Raw genomic sequence first — 20,781 nt, forward strand, 5'->3', positions numbered from 1 at the left:
TTATGTCGTGAAAACAAATAAGCAAAGCTTATGCTATTATATTTCATATTTTATAGTCATATATTTCTGGAAAATGTGTTATAGTCTAGTCAGTTACGTTGTCACGTTTTAATATATTAATAATAAACGTCGTTTACATTAAAATATGCCTTAATATCATTTAGATCAGATCGTAATTATTTCAGTTGCCTGTATTGAAGTGACATTAATGCAGTACTAATGTACTGCCTTGATATTGTGAGTTTTTCACACTCCTGGAGTGATATTTTACTCCTAAGCAATTCTAGTTTGACCTTGAATTTGTTTTACTGTTGAAATGGCATGATAGATCAGCTAGTAATATGGAGAGGATTTTGCAATATGATTTTCTGTAGTGTTCATCTCTCTGTATTGTAGCTGATAGTGAGGTGTAATGCAATCTATTCATGAAATTGATAGCCTCACAGATCAAAACTCTTATCACGTGAACATTTGAGCACTTCCTCATTTAAAACATTGTTTGTTGGAGAGAAGTTAAACTGTAACCTGCGTGATGTGGCCTCAGTGTATCCCTGTGCTTACTGAATCTAACCTCAGATCCTTCAATATATTTAATTTTGAATTTTATTTTATTTTAATAGTTTGTTGTCTTTTAGTTTTTAATTATGGCTTCTGCTCGTACAGTATTAGTTCGGTAAAACCACAGATATTCTGAAATCTGACAAACTCTTAAAGAAACATTGTTTTGCTTTGCACATGCATTAGGGCTGACAGTGCTGCACTATTGTGTTTTATTTTTGTCGTTATTTATATATAAACGTTATTTATATATAAACATACAACTTTGAACCCATTGAGTTTCATTATATGGGAGAAAAACACTTGAATAATTTTTCAGAGTCTCTTTTTTTTTGTTCCACAGTAAAAAAATAAATAAATAAAAGATATATTAAAAATTATATATTACTTTCATCGAAAACAATATTCAGCAAGAAATTGCTAGTAAATTCCACAATTAGTTAGTTTACAAGCAGGCAATTAAATTTTATTTATTTATTTATTTTTATAAAAATGTAAAATATATATGTGTGTGTGTGTGTGTGTGTGTGTGTGTGTGTGTGTATATATATATATATATATATATATATATATATATATATATATATATTAAACTCTTAAAAAGATAGTTTACACTCATGTCATTCCATACAATATATATTTGGGGGAAAAACACTTAGACTTTTTCAGAGTCTCTTCTTTTTTTGTTCCACAAAAAAGAAAGTAATACACACACACACACACACACACAAAAAAAACGATTCGGCAAACAATATTCACTTAGAAACTGCTAGTAAATTTCACAATTAATTACGAAGAAATATCAAGTAATTAAGTAGTAGAATGTCTAAAATGCAATTTTTTTGTAAAACCTACTCTTTGTTTTATTTCCATCTTTGAATAATAATTTTACAGTGTAGGTTTGGAAATAACCTAGAAGCGAATAAATAACAGAAATTTCATTTTTGGGTGAACTATCTCTTTAAGAAGAATGACTCATCAAGGACTCATAGATTCAAAAAATTACATTCAAATAATTCTCTTAATCTGATTTAACTAAACGTTAACATGCAAAACAGAATTTGTGTCCTGCGAATGTAAATTATGTCTGTAATAATTAGATAACCACAACAGAATTCTGGAGCTGCTACTATATTAGTTTTTGTAAATTTATTTGAAATATTAAAAACCTACAACTTTATTTTGAGCCATGGCAGATCTCAAGAAAAGTTCAGACGTCTTTGTTTACAAATGGAAGCTCGAAGGAAGCTAGTTTTGGGTTTTGGGACGGTGCATTACTGTGTCATTTTGACTGAGAATAGGGCCTGTTGGTTGGGCAGCACCAATAAAACCTTGTGTTCCTTTCTGGAACAAACGGGGAACACTGTTATCTCTTCATCCTTCTGATAAGTATAGGATAAGGTTAGAAGATAAGTTCTGTTCAAGGAGGTGAGGAGTCTTGGCGAAGGCTCCTCCCTTGTCTTAGAAGACGACAAATCAGCATTCTGAAGAGATGGTCAACCTAAGGCTGCCCTCGCTTCTCTCTCCAAGAGACACTGTCCCGGGACGACTTTAAGTAGAGATAGCCAGGCAGGGATGAAGTTTTCACCAACTCCTCTTCCTAAATCCTTGTTGGACATGGATGTAGCCAATTACTGCGAGGGTCTGGACCCGACCTATAGCACGTTAGGCTTTGAGAATGCAGAAGTGCTTTATTGTGGTGGTGAGTGCTGTGCATTTGGTCCTAAATATGTCTTTTTGAGTACTTTTAAATGTTCCTGATGGGTGTTTGTGTTTGCTGCTGAGATTCTAACTGATGTGGATGTTCATTTGGCTTTAGTATGACTGATTCACATGTGTCTGGAGGGGACGGTCAATATGTCATGGCTGGTTTAATAGCTGTCTGAACTGTCTAGAATAATTTGTCCCAGCAGAATCATTTACCTCAACCTAAAAGAGATAATTGTTAGCTAACTATTTTGAAAGTCTTTCCATTCGGTTTAAAATTCAACAAAGGTTTCGCTCAAATCCTGGGAAAAGAGTTCTGAGTCTCTGGATTAGAGACAGGGATCTCCATGGGTTCATAGGTTGGGAAAATAGGACAAAATGGGATGTGTTTAGGTGTAAATTCAGAATATTTTAAAGTTATATTATAAGTTAATTCAAAGCAATAGGGGAGGAGACATTTTGAGGAGTGAAAAGATGTTTGTCCTGTGATGTTTTTTTATTTTTTTGTATTTTTATATTTGTATTTTTAGACTCTTTTTTAGACTCTTTAGGTTATTGACCCAATTACATCACCACAATCTGATGTGATTTATCCACTTTGGTTCTCCATTAACCTAATGCTAAAATTGCTGAAGAGATTTCCCAGTTATCTTTACAGTTCTTTACAGTACATCGAAACACTGAGATAGAGAAAGGCAATAAAATGACTTGAATACATAGATTTAAAGGCAAACACACAATCTCTGGCATGCAGATGAACAGTCAGACAAAAGATTCTTTGGCTGAACTTAATTTAGGTGGATTCTCACAAATATTTTGTGTAGTGGAAATGTAGTGGGAGTTATTCCAATAAAATTAGATCTGTCATACTGACTAGTCTAAATCTGCTGCAGTTAAATGCTAACTAGCTGTTGCACTGAAAAAAGTTAACCTAAAATGTACTTTGCATAGTAACATCTACAATAATTAATTCTAAAATGTATCATAAATGTTATTTTACACCACATATCAGTCCAAATGCATTAGGCTGCATTAGGGTAAACATTTTTTGTACTCAAATCATCCATGCTGGAAGCAGAATAAATAAATAAAGCAAATGGATGAAATAAAACATTTTACAAATTTGAATGGATTGCACACAGTGAAAATAAATAAATAAATAAAATACCAGTAACAATAAAAAACAAAACAAAAAGTAATATATAAAATAATATAAAATATATATAAATAAAATAAAATAAAAAATAAAACAAAATAAATAAATGGAACAAATAAAATATTTTACAAAATAAATGGGTTGTACACAGTGAAATTAAGGTATAACCAAATAAATAAAAAAAGTAATAAAAAAATAAATAAAATAAAATAAAATAAAATAAATAATTAAAATAAAAAGGAAAAAATAAATAACTAAAATAACAACATGAAAATAAAACAAAATAAAAAGTAAAACGAAATTGAATTAAATAAAATTAAAATAAGTAAATTAAAAATTTATATAAAATAAATAAGAAAAAAAAATACTTCAATATAAATTAAAATAAAATTAAAAAATAAAATACAATATTAAAAAAATTAAATACAAAAAGTAAAATAACAACATAAAAATGAAACAAAATAAAAAATAAAACCAAATAAATAAATGGAAGAAATAAAATATTTTACAAATTAAATGGGTTGCACACAGTGAAATTGAGGTACAATCAAAAAAAAAAATGAAAAAAAAAAAATAAAATATCTAAAAATAAAAAAGAAATAAAAGAAAAATAAACAAAATAAATTAAAATAAATAATAAATAAAATAAAACACAATAAAAATAATACAATAAAATAATAATAATAATAATAATAATAATAATAATAATAATAATAAATAAAATAACACAAAATAAAAAAATAAAAACATTAAAATAAGTAAAGTAGAAAAATAAAATATTAAATAAAATAAAAGAATATAAAATAAAATAACAATAAAATAAAAACAAGTAAAAGAAAAAAGTAAACAAATTAACAAATAAAACAAATAAAAAACTAAACAAACAAAAAATAAAATAATATAAAATAAATAAATAAAATAACAATAAAATAAAACAAAAAACAAAAAATAATTAAAATAGAATATAAAATAATATAAAATAAAAATAAGTACAATTTATTAAAAAAATAAATAAACAAAAAATAAAATAAAAAATAAATAAACAAACAAGCATTTTTGTGTGTGTTTGTTGTTTTAATCAAGTATGTAAGTACCAAGTGTGCCATAAGCAAAATTCACATTTTGTACATACATTTAATACAGTGTAGGAAAGCATTTGGATGGATTGGTTATTGTAGTCAGCTCATTTGTATAAAAATTTGCCATCCCTCAGCCTTCTATTATTGTCCTTTGCTGGAATTGTGCACCTAAAAAGGACATTTCTATCATCATTTACTCACAATTCTATACATTCCAAGCTGTATGAATTTCTTTCATCTGTGAAACACAAAATAAGATATTTTAAGAAATGTTTTTTGTCCATATTGTCAGTGATAAGCAAAATTGTTTCATTGCCAAAAACTTTCAATATATCTGCAGAAGAAAGTACATCATACAGATTCGGAACAACATGATGGTGAGTAAACGAGGACAGAATTTTCATATTTGGGTGAACTATTTCTTTAATTAAGCTCATAAAGCTGTTTGGCAACTGATTTTTGTTTCAATTTTAAGTACTCTGAAACTACGCAGATGCAGAAAGCCGCCAGGATGAAATTGGTCCCAGCGACCAAATGATGTTTTATTCCGAAATGAGAAGGAATCACTTTGGGAATATACCGAATCAGAAGTGATTGCTTTCAACCCACATTAACATTTATCCATGAGATGTCAATCTCCATTAAATATCTATCTATGCGATAAAACAGAGGCTAATCCTAATTAAGTCTGTCCTACAACAGCGGGAGGCTCCAATCAGTCTCAGCGCATAAAAGGCTAAAGTCCCCTGCTGCATTTCTTTTGTTGAAATGTTATGATTTTGGATGCACAAAGGAATGATTGATTTTTCATCCTTGTCTATATGAACAGAAGGGTGCCGCTCTCTGTTGTATTAGAAGGTCTTTTAGGAATAGCATCCTTTGTTCACTTATGCAGAACTCTTCCTCATTCTCCTCGTTAGCTCTTATGATTGAGGGACCGAGTAAAAAGGCCGAGATTTGATAGACGTATCGTCCTGTAGCTTTATATGAGACTCACTAGGCCTCTTTGTTTGTTAGCTTAGCATCTAGAATCTTAGCAGGATAAGATTCTCACTGTTTAACGTTCTGGATGGATGTGATCTATTTTAAATCTAAAACCTTTTATGAACAAGACACCCAAGAGATTCATCAAGCCCTCACTTGACTGAACTGTTGTTGCAACTCAAACCAAAGTGTTTCAGTGATGTTTCCAGTTCTGACTGTCCTTGTTGTTGTACACAGAAAATATGCCGACAGAGCCCAACATCAGTCAAGGAGAAAATGGCGTGAGCTCCAACTGCGCAATCTGTGGCGATAAAGCCACAGGTAAACATTATGGCGCCTCCAGCTGTGATGGCTGCAAAGGCTTCTTCCGCCGGAGCATCAGAAAGAGTCACGTCTACTCCTGCAGGTACCTCACACTCATCCAAATGAGATGGTTATGCTATAAAATGAATATTGTGTATTGAAAATAATTTTGATGTGGTAAAAAATGTGTTATTTTGGTGTGTTTTTTTTATATTTATATTTTAACTTACTAAAAATAACTAAAAATAACAAAAAAAAAAGTAAAAATAAATAATAATACATAATAAAATAACATATCATAACATAAAAATAAAATAAATAAAAAATAAATATAAAATATAAAATAAATAAACAAGCATTTTGTTGCATAATTAATTTTAAACAAGTATGTAAGCATCAAGTGTGCAATAAACAAAATTCACATTGAGTACAAATTTGCACTCATCAAAATTAGATGTTTGTTATTTTATTTGATAATTAAAAAAATATTTATATTTTAATTGATTCTAAAAAAATAAAATAAAAATTTTAAAAATAAAATAAAATAATAAATAAAATACAAAATAAAATAAAAAATATATAAAAATAAATAAATAAACAAGCATTTTGTTGCAATAAATCATTTTAATTATTTTTTATTATTATAAAGAAAAAATACAAATAAGGTATAACAAATAATACAATAAAAACATACCATAACAAAAATAAAATAAAACAAATTAACATAAAAAAAGAAAATTAAATAAATAAACAAGCATTTTGTTGCATTAACTAATTTTAATCAAGTATGCAAGTAAGTATCAAATGTGCAATAGCAAATAAGCTAAATTCACACACCATAACATACAAAAAATAAAATAAAATACATTTAGTAAATTAAAAATATATAAAATAAATAAATAAGCATTTTGTTGTGGTAAATAATTTTGTAAGTAAGTATCAAGTGTGTAATAAGCAAAATTCACGTTTTTCCAAGTGAGATGTTTACTCTATAAAATTAATACTGTGTACTGAAAATCATTTTTCCGTGGTAAAATTTGTTTTATTTTATTGCTACTATAGTATTTATTAGTAGATTAAATTAGCTTTTATTTTTATGTTTTGTTTAGATTTTTAATTTAATTTTATTAGTTTTTCTAATAATTATTTTTAATTTATTTAAAAAAATAAAAGAAAAAATAAAAGTAAATATTATACCATAACATAAAAATAAAATAAAAACAGAAAACAAAACAAAACAAATAAAATAAAATAAATTATTTTTTTTTTACAATTTTTTTTATGTAATTCAAATTTAAAAATATATATAAAATAAATAAATATTGTGTGTTCAGTGTTATTTTATTGCTATTATAGTATTTATTACTAGACTGAATACACTTTTATTGTTATGTTTTGTTTATATTTTATTTTATTTGTTTTATAATATTTATAATATATTTTCATTTATTTATTAATTATTTTACTTTATTATTTTATTTCTTATTTTACTTAAATACTTATTTCAGGTACATTTTAACAAAAAGTGTTTCATGTAGTATTTTAATTTTATTTTATCTTTATTACAATTAACTTAATTTTAATTTAAAAAAATAATAATTTTAATAATTTATTTTTTGTTAACAATAACACTATAGGACGGGAATCAAGAGTTGTTGTTTTTATTTAAGAAACAAATACATTTTTAAATAAAAATGATTTTTAAAACATTTGTATGATTCATAAATGAGTGTCTTTTTATGACCCAATCCTTTTTAATGAATCATTCAGTATGACTCAGGAATCAGTTTTGAATTTGTGAGTACTTTGGATCTTTTTAATGAATCATTTAAAAAGATTCATGAATCCATCTTAAATAGTTTGAACTGGTCTAATGAATCATTATTTGACCAGTTCCCTGAACCATAAGCCATTACTTCCGTCATGTCCATTTAAAAACAGAGAGAATCAATAACGAATCAACTGTAGGCCTATTTGTTTAGAGAAATTAAAATCAGAATAAAAAATAAAGTTTTGCTCTTGTAAGATCATCTTTTTTTGTGTGTGTGTGCAGGTTTAATCGTCAATGTGTTGTTGATAAAGACAAAAGGAACCAGTGTCGTTTCTGCAGACTTCACAAATGCTTTCGAGCTGGAATGAAGAAAGAAGGTGAACATTTTATATGCATACCCCTCCTACAAATACTCCCTTTTCCCACAGTTTCGAACAGATCATGGAGTAACAAGGAAGAGGGAACTCGAGAGAGTAAAATGGATGATGCCATAAAACTTGCCCTGATTACACAAGGATGTTTAGTTTATTGGATGTATAACCTTGGCTTAGACTTTTATGATGGGCGATCATGTGCTCTCCACCTCACTTTCCGTGTGTACACGTTGTTCAGGACTGCGGTCAGTTAAAGTTTACCTCTAGCTTAGGCTGGGTTTTGCACGGCAGTCATGTATTATTTTTTCATTTGCTCACTATTGTTTCCTAAAAATACTTAAACCAGACTTAGATGGTTTAACCTGGTTTACCTGGGTGACGAAGCTGGTGTTCACTAAATTGAAAACTGGTCTTTCAGCAAAAACGCCTCTTACACCGTGTTCTAACTACAGGCCACAAGCAATTTGGCTGTCCACACCAGACGCGACACGACGCGATGTGACAGAATCACTGAAATATTAGTCATGCAGAAGTTTATCTAATTAATAAATATTAAACCTATTACTTTATACTGAGTGACTGGTACCATCTTGTCATAAAAAAACACCTGTTGGTTGTATATTAAAGCAAACATTTGCGTTAAAACTCCGAACTCAAGACTTTTCAAGATCTGTTGTTGCTTTCACTATGGCTATAAATGTCACACAGTATGATATTCAAACTCACATTAGACACTTTTAACATTGAATAAAGCACGTAATCAGTATTTGATATTATAATTAACAGTTTGTATCATGTTGTTGTTCCAGCCACGATGTCGCAGAAATAGAAACCGTTTCTATAATAGATATTAGAAATAACACTGTACTACCAAACCAGACCAGGTTAGGAGACATGGCTAAAACAGGCAAACAATCTCACACCATATCCTAACCAAAAGCGATAAAAGGTATCTGAGTTTTTGTCGTAACTAGCCGTGATGTCGACAAGCGAAATTTAAACGGTTTCTAACATTGTGTCTTAACTACACGCGACGCGACATTCCAGCGACGCGACGCGACGCGACAGAAGCACACTGCACTCCCAACTAAATGGACAAGTTTATAATCCAATTCATAAACCGTCTTTAGATTATTAAAACTACGTACTGAGTGACTGATACAATCTTTGTCATGGAAAACGCTGGTTCGTACTGAGTTCGGAGTTTTAACTTATATTTGCTTAAATGTATTTTCAAGATATGAGGTAACTATCTGTCGTTTTCTTCAGTACGGCCATAAATGTCACACAATATAATATTCCAACTCACATTAGAAATTCTTAACATTGAATAAAGCACATAATCAGTACCTTAGATTATCACTGTCGTTGGTTTGTATATTGTTGCTCCAGCCTCGACATTTCTAAAATAGAAATTTCGCGTGTGGCCGTAGCAGCTAGTTAGGACAAAAACTCCGATTAACATGGAAAAGACACCTTTTATCGCGTGTCGCGGCGTCGCGTCGCGTGTAGTTAGGACACGGTGTATTTCTGTACACCGTGTGTATTTCACGGCTGGAACAACAACATGCAAACTATGGAAATTACAATCTCAGGTACTGATTATGTGCCTTATTTAATGTTAAAAGTGTCTAATGTGAGTGTCGAATATCATATTGTGTGACATTTATAGCCGTACTGAAAGCAACAGCAGATAGTTTACCTCAGTTCTTCAAAATACATTTAAGCAAACATACGTTAAAGCTGCGAACTCAGTGCGATCCAACAGGTGAAAATGTGGTATCAGTCACTCAGTATGTAGTTCTAATAATCTAAAAAAAGTTTAATATGTAGGAATTAGATAGTAAACTTGTCCATTTTGTTGGGAGTGCAGTGCACTTCTGTGCTTCTGTCGCGTCTGGTGTGGACAGCCAAATTGCTTGGCCCTGGAATCTTGTCGCGTCGATTGTAGTTGGGTTAAAGTCTTTGTTCAGTTAGTTTTTTCTTAAGTTTGACCTGGTATCAAAAGCCTAGATATCAGAAAATATCACACATTAGCAAATTAATTTATAAAAAGGTTAAAGTTCCATTTTCATAAATCAAAAGATTTAATAATATTATTTAAATGTATTTAAAATATTAAAAGTAATGCAAAATACAGCTACATGTCCAGTAAGAAATAATCATGACTTATAATGCTTTCATCAATGGCAGGTGTGGCAAAAAGGTCATTTTAGTCTGTCTTTTTTAATTCACGTTTAATGATGTTAAAATACATTACAAAGAATGTTTAGTTTTGCAATTGTAGCAATTTCTTGGCAATGTGTGAGATTTGCTGTAAATAAGCTTGAGAAACACACCCATCATCTTGGCTAATCAGTAATAACTCTTAACTGTTATTAGCTCACTAATCAGTAAAATTGTTTGTGCTTGTTTTCAGCCGTGCAAAATGAGAGGGACCGTATCAGTTCGAGGAGGAACATACAAGACTCACATGACCTGCCGCCAATCACAGCCTTGGCTCATGCTGAAGCTCTCTCGCAGCAGGTAAACTGTCCTATCAAGGTTAATCGAAACACTCTCTCATACACACACACACACACACACACACACACACACGCACACGCACACGCACACAAAGAAAGAGAAAGAATATCAAGAGAAAGGGGCAGAGACACGGAAAAAAAACCCCTAAAAAACATGCATATAATTATGGTATCTGCAGCAGTAACATTTATTGCTTTTGAGCAATAAATCATTGCTATGATTGTCAATTAAAGCAAAGGTGTATGGTTTTAATGCATTATGCTAGAGATAAATAGTCACCAAAGACAAAAATTAACCAGCAGGACAGATTAAAGAAGGAAGAGAGGTTTCATTACAGTAACTCTGATGAAGCTCAGAAGTTATTAATGACAATGAGAGATAAATAACAACTGAGCGCTTTCTTTAAGCATCAGTCTGTGTCATCAACATTTCTAATTATCTGCATGAGTACCTGGGTGAATTTATTCTGAGAGAGAAGCAACAGCCTGTGCGAAAGTATTTTTAGAGGACACGGTAAATTCGGTTCTTCTCTTGTCTGTCTGCCAGCAGATCAACGCCGCCAGCCCAATGGGCCCTGCTGATGTTTCAGAGAAAAAATCAGCCACTATCAGTGACGTCTGTGAATCTATGAAGCAACAGCTGCTTGTTCTGGTAGAGTGGGCTAAATACATCCCAGCCTTCAGCGAATTGCCACTTGATGACCAGGTAATGGCCGTTGGAAAGCAACACTGGCTGTGCTAATTGGGGAGGCCCTTGGGTTAAATTGCAGGGCCGTTCACTGAAGCTCAATATTTGCTATTCACATGGCTGACTCAGTTTAGCCTCCATTTAGCACGCTGTCTGTGTTGCTCTAAATTTCAGACTTTTTCTCTTTGCTTTTATTGTTATTGAACTTCTGAACCTTCCAATGTTTAAATATGACCTTAAAGGATTAGTTTACTTCCAGAACAAAAATTTACAGATAATTTACTCACCCTCTTGTCATTCAAGATGTTTATGTCTTTCTTTCTTCAAAAAATGCAGCTTCAATGGGCTCTAAACGATCCCAGCCGAGGAAGAAGGGTCTTATCTAGCAAAACGATCAGTCATTTTCTAAATAAATGTAGAAATTACACACTTTTTAACCACAAATGTTCATCTTGTCTAGCATTCTGGTTCAAGACAGTTAGAGTATGTTGAAAAAATCTCATTTTCTCCTCCAACTTCAAAATCGTCCTACATCTACATTTTTTTTACCTTCTTTGCACATTCTCTTGTAAACACTGGGTCAGTGCTTTTGCAGCAATGTAGGACTATTTTGAAATTGGAGTTTTTCAACATACCCTAATTGTATTGAACGGAGTGCACAAAGTATGCATCGCAGAGCTAGACAAGACAAGCATTTGAGGTTAAAAAGTATATAAATTGTATTTCTTTTTAGAAAATAACTGATCACTTCGCTAGATAAGACCCTTCTTCCTCAGTTGGTATCATTTAGAGCCCTTTGAAGCTGCATTTAAACTGCTTTTTGGTAGTTCAAACTCACAGGCACCATAGAAGTCCACTATATGGAAAGAAATCCTGAAATGTTTTCCTCAAAAACACAATTTCTTTACGACTGAAGAATGAAACACATGAATGGATGGATGGATGACAAGGGGGTGTGTAAATTATCTGTAAATTTTTGTTCTGGAAGTGATCAAATCCTTTAAAGAATAAAAAATACCATTTACTCCATGTGTGTTAGCTTTGAGGTCTTTTAGTAATACGCTTGCAAACTATATACAGTAAAATTTGGCAAATCATTTTTAATGTCTGGTCCAAAATTAATTGCTTATTTTGCATTATAGTGAATTTTTGAGAGTTTCAAGCATGTAGCATTCTCTAGCTAAAAGTGTTCAGACCCACCAAACCGCAAGTCTGTACCAAACCGTATAAGTCAAAGAGACTTGAATCTTGGAGAGATGGTGGTACTTATACTGTCCACAACGTGACCAATCGGCCTGACGGCAAACAAAAGTATCAAATCACTCATAACTCCTAAACCGTTAATCACAGGTTGAACTGTCTTATAGCATTGGATTTTTTGACAAACTTACTTTTGCAAGATATTCCAAGGTTTTTCACCCAATCGGATCCAAACCAGTGCAGAAAGATTATTTGGAGAGTGAATATCAATAATTATCAAGAAAATTTTGAATTTTCAACTCACCACCACAACGGGATGCCAAAATGCTTGTCAGATTTGTCAAATTTGAATTTTCAACTCACAGTCACAACGGGATTTGTCAGAGGCAGAACCACTTTTACTAAAATGCCTATGGTTTTTGAATGGAAAGAGATATTTTTGAGCTCAATCTAAGGTCTCAATCTAAAAAAAATAAGGTGGAGTTTGGCCACTTGGCACTATAACTGGGCAAAAACATAAAAGCGGCTATAACTACGCACCTGTTAGTCTGATCGACTTGAACATTGGTATGCCATGTCTTTGTCCAAAGTGCCACAAGTGTCTATGAGGACATTCGCATATCTCTAAAAACATGGCCGCCATTGGCCAATGAAATTTGAGCACATATTAGACAAGGTTAATGAAGGCTGATCGGAACGAAACTCTGTGGGCCTGTTTGACTTACGGACGTAGAGGTCTGTACGAATTTTGAAAGGAATCTGCTGTTAGGTGGCACTAATGTGTTTTAATCAAATGGTGTTTCACACATCCACACAATATTCATATCATTTGATCTGAGCAACTTTGCCTCAAGAACCACTGTCATCAATCAAATAATTTATTTTAATTATTCTCAGTTATGTAAAAACTTATTTTGAAAACTACTCTTAGGTTTTTCGCTCAACCTCAATATAAGCACTGCAGTGCAGTTCTCTGGACTCTCTAGATCAATAATAATAATAATAAAAAAAACTTTACCTTTTGGGTAGCTTTAACGAGGTCGTTTAAAAAGGGGCATGACCAGATATACCCAAAAGCCTATAAATCCTGAATGAAAACTCAAAACTTCATGAAACTAGGTGAGCACATGTGATCACTGATTCTAAACAAGCATGCAATATTTAGTTTTGAATACATGCAGTCAACTAATATGCAGGGCACCTGCCGGTAGCAAACTGTAACTACACAGTTTTTCCTAAAAATCTACTTTTTTCTTATTCCATTCAAAATGTTCTTACAAAATAAAATTCAGTTATTAACACTGAAGACTGGAGTAATGACTGCTGAAAATTCAGTTTTGCCTACACATGAATAAATTACATTTTAAAAATATATTCAAATAGAAAAAGATTATTGTTAAATGTAATGGCATTTACAATATCACTGTTTTGGTTAAAATAAATGGTGAGCATTAGAGACTTTTGAAAACCTTATGGCATAGCAGATATTGACTTCTTGTTTTTTTTTCAGGTTAGTTTATTACGAGCTCATGCCGGAGAGCATCTTCTGCTTGGTGTGGCTAAAAGGTCAATGCCATACAAAGATCTCTTGCTTCTAGGTAACTTCTAATAGTTATTTTCACCTTTCAACATAATTACAATGCAGATAGACAAATTTCCATTTTCCATGCAGGAAATGGCTGCATTGTCCATCGAAACTGCCCAGAGCCAGAAATAGGCCGCGTGTCAAACCGAGTCTTGGATGAACTCATTCTACCCTTCCAGGACATCCAAATTGACGACAACGAATATGCAGCTCTAAAGGCCATTGTGTTCTTCGACCCTGGTATAACGAATGAAACGTTATAGAGCATTAATTTAACACCCATTATCAATCCTGAAACACAGCCATACATGTTACTATCTCTGTTTTTAAACTTCTAGATGCCAAAAGCTTAAGAGACCCCTCTAAGATCAAGGCAATGCGCTATCAGGTTCAAATGAGTCTGGAAGACTACATTAATGACCGGCAGTATGACTCGCGTGGGCGATTCGGTGAGCTTTTGCTGCTGCTTCCTACTCTGCAAAGCATCACCTGGCAGATGATTGAGCAGCTACAGTTTATCAAGCTTTTCGGTCTTGCCAAGATAGATAACCTGCTGCAGGAGATGCTTCTTGGGGGTGAGTATGAGGTGAAGCATTCAGTTGCAGGGGCTTTTGGAGCGGAAAAATGCTTCATGATCATTCTTTTTAACTAGGTGAAAGCAAGTACTCATCCGGAAAAAAGTCTGCGTAATCTTTCTCTTATAATACTGCACATTATAAGACGTTTACATATAGTCCACAAGAAAAAATAATAGTTGAATTTATAAAATTGACCCCATTCAAAAGTGTCAAGTGACTACTAAGTTAAAAAAACTACTAAGTTAAATTTATCCTGATCTTCAAATTCAAAAAGTTTTCACCCCAGGCTCTTAATGCATTGTTTTTCCTTCTGAAGCATCAGTGAGCGTTTGAGCCTTCTGTAATAGCTGCATATGAGTCCCTCAATCTCAAAATCATACAGTCATTTTTGGAAAAGGTTCAAATACACAAAAATGCTGGAAAACCAAAGAATTTGTTGGAACTTAAAGGATTTTTTTGAAGAACAACTGTTTAGGACAAACAAGGGACTCACAAACAACTATCACTAAACAAACAAACAAAAAAAAAAAACCAGCTGTGGATTATTCAGGTAACAACACAGTATTAAGAATCAAGTGTATGTAAACTTTTGAATGAGGTCATTTTTGTAAATTCAACTATAATTTTCTCAAGTAAACATATTTTATGTGAGATCTTATTCAGGTCAGTTGTAAATAAAAAATAACATGCATTTTGTATGATCCCTCTTATTTTGGTAAGATAATTACCATTTTGCAGATTCTGCAAGGTGTATGTAAACTATTGACCTCAACTGTATGCCACAGTAGTAGTTAGACCTTTTTTTTCTTTACTTTTGGACATAAAGTAAACAGACACAGATGAGTTAGGTAAACATGAAATTTGCCACCACTCTGTGATTAATTTATTAATTTATTTTTGTAGGTCTTACCACGGAGCAACCTCACTTACATCACAATGGCCACCCTCAGGTTCCAATAATGGGACAGACCATAGTCATTAGCTCCATCCCAGGACCTGCACATGCACAGCAGATGGGTAAGACATAGCTTTTTATTTATCTGTTCCTAAATATATATTGAGTGGTTTAAATACCAGACATTGGTGAGAAATAAAAAATAATCAGTGAAGTGGTTTATGTTTAAGTTGAATTTTAGTTAAAGAGATAGTTCACTCAAAAATTAAAATTGTCATTAATTACTCACCCTCATGTCGTTCCAAACCCATAAGACCTTTATTCATATTTAAAACACAAATAGCATAGACAGCAATGCAACTGACACATTCAAGGCCCAGAAAGATAGTAGGGACATTGTTAAAATAGTCCATGTGACATCAGTCATTTAACCTTAATACGATGAAACTACAAGAATACGTTTATGCACAAAGGAAACAAAATTAACGACTTTATTTAAGAATTTCTTCTCAAATTAAGTTGTCAATTTGTGTATTTTAAAGATGAACGAAGGTCTTACCGATTTGGAACGACATGAGGGTGAGTAAATAGTGACAGAATTTTCATTTTTGGGTGCACTATCCACCAATGATAATAACCCCGAATCATTTGCTCATTATATTCCAAGCTACACAAACTGCATTTGATAGCATTTATATGTTTATGTAACATTTTCTTCTGTTTGTGTTTCTTCAGCATCCCCAGATACCCCTATTCCATCTCCCACTTCAGTACAGAACCAGGAGGCCTACAAGCCCCCCGGCAGCCCATCTCTTCTGCTCCCACCACAGCCCATGCCAAACAGACCTTCTCCTGAACCTCCACTTTGAGTCTCCTCTCTGCCGCAGACCCTGTGTGTTTGTATATGTGTAAATTGTGTGAGTTACACCCTTCCCCACAACAAATGCAACATATTTATCTGATCAAAAGGGAACTTTTCAAACAAATTCCAAATTTATTGTTTTTCTTTAAACATCTGTCATGCTGGCAAACCTGGTTTCTTTTTGTATCAGCCTACCGCTGGTAACCTAATAGATGTAGACAATATTCTTTTATTAACATAAAATTATTGTCAGTTACAAGAGACTTAGCAACATTTTTGTATTAATAAAAAGTCAAGATTTAATTTATTAACAAAATTATACTATGCAAGAAATGTAAATTTTTGTTTGAAAATGTGCCCTTAAAACACAATAAATAAATGCTCTTATTAGTTTGTGTTGTGTATATATAACTTTTATGACCCGTAAGGCCTTCGTTCATCTTTGGAACACAAATTAAGATATTTTTTATGAAATCCAAGAGCTTTCTGAACCTGCACAGACAGCAACGCAACAGACACATTCAAGGCCCAGAAAGGTAGTAAGGACATTGTTAAAATAATCCATGTGACAGCAGTGGTTCAACCGTAATGTTGTGAAGCTACAAGAATACGTTTTGTGCGCAAAGAAAACAAAGGCAACAACTTAAAGTATGCTTAATTCATTAATACAGTTAAGGGACATTAGTTTGCTCCCTTTCAGAATCTGCAAAATTTTAATTATTTTACCAAAATAAATTAAACAAAACAAAAAAAATGTTATAGTTTATTTAGTACTGACCTGAATATATGAAAGATATTTCACATAAAAGATGTTTACATATAGTCCACAAGAGAAAATTGAATATATTTAAAAAATGAATTGAATTTCAACAAAAGTTGAATTTATAAAAATGACCTCAATCCAAAGTTTACATTCCCTTGATTCTTAGTACTGTGTTGTTACCTGAATGATCCCCGGCTGTGTTTTTTTTGTGTGTGTTTAGTGATATTTGTTCAAAAGTTCCTTGTTTGTCCCGAACAGTTAAGCTGCCCGCTGTTCTTCAGAAAAATCTCTCAGGTCCCACAAAAATTCTTTGATTTTTCAGTGTTTTTGTGTATTTGAACTCTTTACAGTTATTATTGTATGATTTTGAGATCCATCTTTTCACACTGAGGACAACTGAGGGACTCATATGCCACCATTACACAATGTTCAAAAACTCACTGATGCTCCAGAAGGAAAAACCATGCATTAAGAGCCGGGGATGAAAACTTATGAACAGAATGGAGATGTGTACATTTTTCTTATTTTACCTATTTTTTTCATTGAATACTGCCACGAGTCCCTCAGTTGTCCTCAGTGTGAAGAAATGGATCTCAAAATCATACAGTCATTGTTGAAAAGGGTTCAAATACAAAACAATTCTGGAAAACCAAAGAATTTGTGGGACTATTACTAAACAAAAAACAAAAAAACAAAAAACAGCTGTTATTCATTCAGGTAACAACACAGCATTAAGAATCAAGGGGATGTAAACTTTCTATTATTTTAGAATGTGTTAACTTTTTAATGGCAAGAGGAGCTTCTTGCTGTATTTTATACTGAATACTGTCTGCATTTTAAAAGTTTTTTTCAATACAAATATCAAAATGTCACTTGCATTACAATCAGAAGGTCATACAGTGCATATCCTGGCAAATGTCAATAGACCCTGCATGCTAAGGGCAACACTACATTCACACAGGTGATTCATGTGGCAGCCGTATAAATACGAAGCATAAAAAGACAGATAGGACCTAATGCTCATACAGTACATCTCTATTTGCAACTTTTGTCAGTTTTCTAAAGCAAACCCTGAAAGCGAAAAGCCACTGTGAGCTATATATGGAACCTATGCAATTACAACAAAACGATGAAGCTGAGACAAGAAAGCAGATGATCATAACATCTCATCTGAGCTCTGCGAAACGGAGCTGCTCTCTGACATATCTTGAATCCCTGCCACCTCGTCGCCTCTAAAAGAGACAGACAGACGGAGAAAGAGCAAGAACAGTAGGCTCATTCGAAAACACATCAAATCAGGCTATTTTCTGCATCTAAACAACAGCATTTGGTGCAGGTGAAGTCCATGTTGTCAATGCCACGGCGTTCACGGGAAACCGTAATAAGTTTTGGAGTGCGCCCTGTTTGGATGGTTTTCCAGAAAGCAATCTGATATCACTAGGTGTAAGTGCACAAGGCCCGGGGGCAGATGAGTCGGATGATGCCGTCAATAGTAGCTGTCTATTATACTGCGGGAGAGCTTGGAGGAAGTGGAAATGGAGAGCGAGCAAGGTAAGATAAACATTGCAAACCCTCCAATCAACTCCATAATGGAGTGGCAGCTCGCGTGGGGTTAAACGGCGAGCTTGACGGGAGAAGGCTGAGCATCCAGTGATCCTTAATGAACAAGCGCACAAGGCTGAATGCACTTATTTGTATACAAAACATTAGCTTGGTATTCAAGGCACACATCTCATCTGAGGCGTTCAGCTTTGTGTGACGGTGTGGTATTAAGGCTCGGTAAGCCTCCTCTGAGCAACGTGGAGTGGATGGAATAAGCATATCTGTTCTTCACCTTTGTGGGGAAGGAAACTCTCACACACTACACCTTGACATTCATGACAGCGAGGATACTCAAAGTGATTGTAATCCACATCGCCGACAAGCTGAATAGGAGGAATTTTCCTCCCTTTTCTCGTGTAAAACCATCATTTGTTTGCATAATGACACTTCCACACTAGAGACTGCTTCTGTTGCGGTGCTGCACTTTAAAACCCTGCTTTGACTTAGCAAGGTTTCAGCTCTTCTAATCTGTTACACATGAGGAAATGTTGATTTAGGAATGGTTTCAAGTACACATTATGTCCTATTTGCATCATCAATCGGCCATGTTGGCAGCACTGAATGTAAACAATGCTACTTAACTGAATGAAACTTGCTTATTTAACTGATTATTGCTGCTGAAAATGGTCAATTATTGTCATGTTTTGGGCTGTACTAATCATTGGGAAAACATTTGGATTACTATATACTGCCAAAAGTTATAACAAATCAAGGAGAAGAGCGCAAAAAACTGTCTGAGGAACAAAAGGCGTTTGTGGTTGGCCAAACTGAACCAGGATTTCCAGGGCAAGAATCTTGACAACATTCGTGTTTGTTTTTATAATTTCTGGTCAGGTAGGTGAAATATTAGGCTAATATCTTAATTAATACTTCTCGTATGTGTTTTTACCACCTAGTAACTTAGCTTCTCAAAATATTGCGCACTTTCCTGCTTACTAAGTCCTTCTCTATATGATTTAGCAGCTTCCACAGGTTTTTTCCCCATGCTTTAGACAACATAAATGCAGAATAACATATTCAGTAGTACATAAACCATGCAATCCATGCTATTGTACACATCCTGCATCCGGGTAACTGACTAAATCGGGATGTAAGTGCAAACCCTCTATTAGAATAAAATAGGATGGTGATTTCCAACAAACTAACAAACAAATAATTAATTCCATGATATTTTTGTCTGTTTATTTAAAAAATGTATTTGTTTGGATAACACTCAAAGCAGAATACTTTTTTTTTAACTGTAATAATGTTAATGAATAGTTAATAATAATAATAATATGCCTTTTAATGTTGATGTAAATTATATAATATAATTTTAAAGCAACCTAAATGATAGAGATGTAAAATAAAAAAAAGTGTACCAAATAATGGAAAAACGCTACCTTTTATTTGTTCGTTGTGGGCGGGGCCTCTGACGGCAGCTTTGCCCTCTAATCGCAAAAGCAATTAATTTTATTTTATTAAATGTATATCTGTATATATAAGTTTGGTAAAGAATTAATACAAAAAATATGAACTGACGAAAAATTAAGAATGTTTTATTCAAAATAACTTCGCTGTCACATGGCATTAAGGTTTTCGCGGGAAGTGGCCTGTGAGGCCTACTTGATTTTTTAATTGGCGTTTAATGTTAGGCCTAATACATTTCTGATATACGAATTAATATGATAGTCGGAAAAATATTGAAATAAGAAGATGGAATTACCAAAAGTGACGCGTTTTTCGGCTTCACTGTGGAAAGACCGCGAAGGTGAGTTACTGCTTGTTATTGTATCTTTTTTTTCTGTTAATACTGAACTCGCCGTATGTTTGCAATGTTTGCCTTGATACTTTATTCTGGTAATACACGTGTATTAGTGTATCTGAAATGATATAATATGTTTCTGCAGCAACAGGTTTTAACTTTTTTCTTTTCTTTAGCTAGTGTGTATTTAGTGTTGTCTGACAAGCAAGCGAATATGGTATCTTTTTCGGTGTAAATTTTCCAGTTGCTCTTTTATACACTACCAGTCAAAAGTTTTTGAACAGGAAGATTTGTAATGTTTGTTTTTTAAAAAGTCTCTTCTGCTTATTAAGCCTGCATTTATTTGATCCAAAGCACAGCAAAAACAGTACAATTTTGATATATTTTTACCATTTTTAAATGACTGT

At 32.8% G+C, this 20,781-nt stretch overlaps 1 protein-coding gene across 1 annotated transcript; it reads left to right on the forward strand.

Annotated features, from left to right (window-relative positions):
- The first annotated feature begins 1,702 nt into the window (after window positions 1–1,702).
- Window positions 1,703–16,272, forward strand: hnf4g (hepatocyte nuclear factor 4, gamma). Its single transcript, XM_073830578.1, has 10 exons — window positions 1,703–2,260; window positions 5,722–5,890; window positions 7,841–7,935; window positions 10,352–10,458; window positions 11,008–11,163; window positions 13,856–13,943; window positions 14,018–14,170; window positions 14,269–14,505; window positions 15,412–15,525; window positions 16,139–16,272. The coding sequence occupies exons 1-10, from the start codon at window positions 2,134–2,136 to the stop codon at window positions 16,270–16,272; spliced, it is 1,380 nt and encodes a 459-aa protein (XP_073686679.1). The 5' UTR covers window positions 1,703–2,133.
- The last annotated feature ends 4,509 nt before the right edge of the window (window positions 16,273–20,781 follow it).

The sequence above is a fragment of the Garra rufa genome, chromosome 24 (assembly GCF_049309525.1).
Source record: "Garra rufa chromosome 24, GarRuf1.0, whole genome shotgun sequence".
Taxonomy (NCBI): Eukaryota; Metazoa; Chordata; class Actinopteri; order Cypriniformes; family Cyprinidae; genus Garra; species Garra rufa.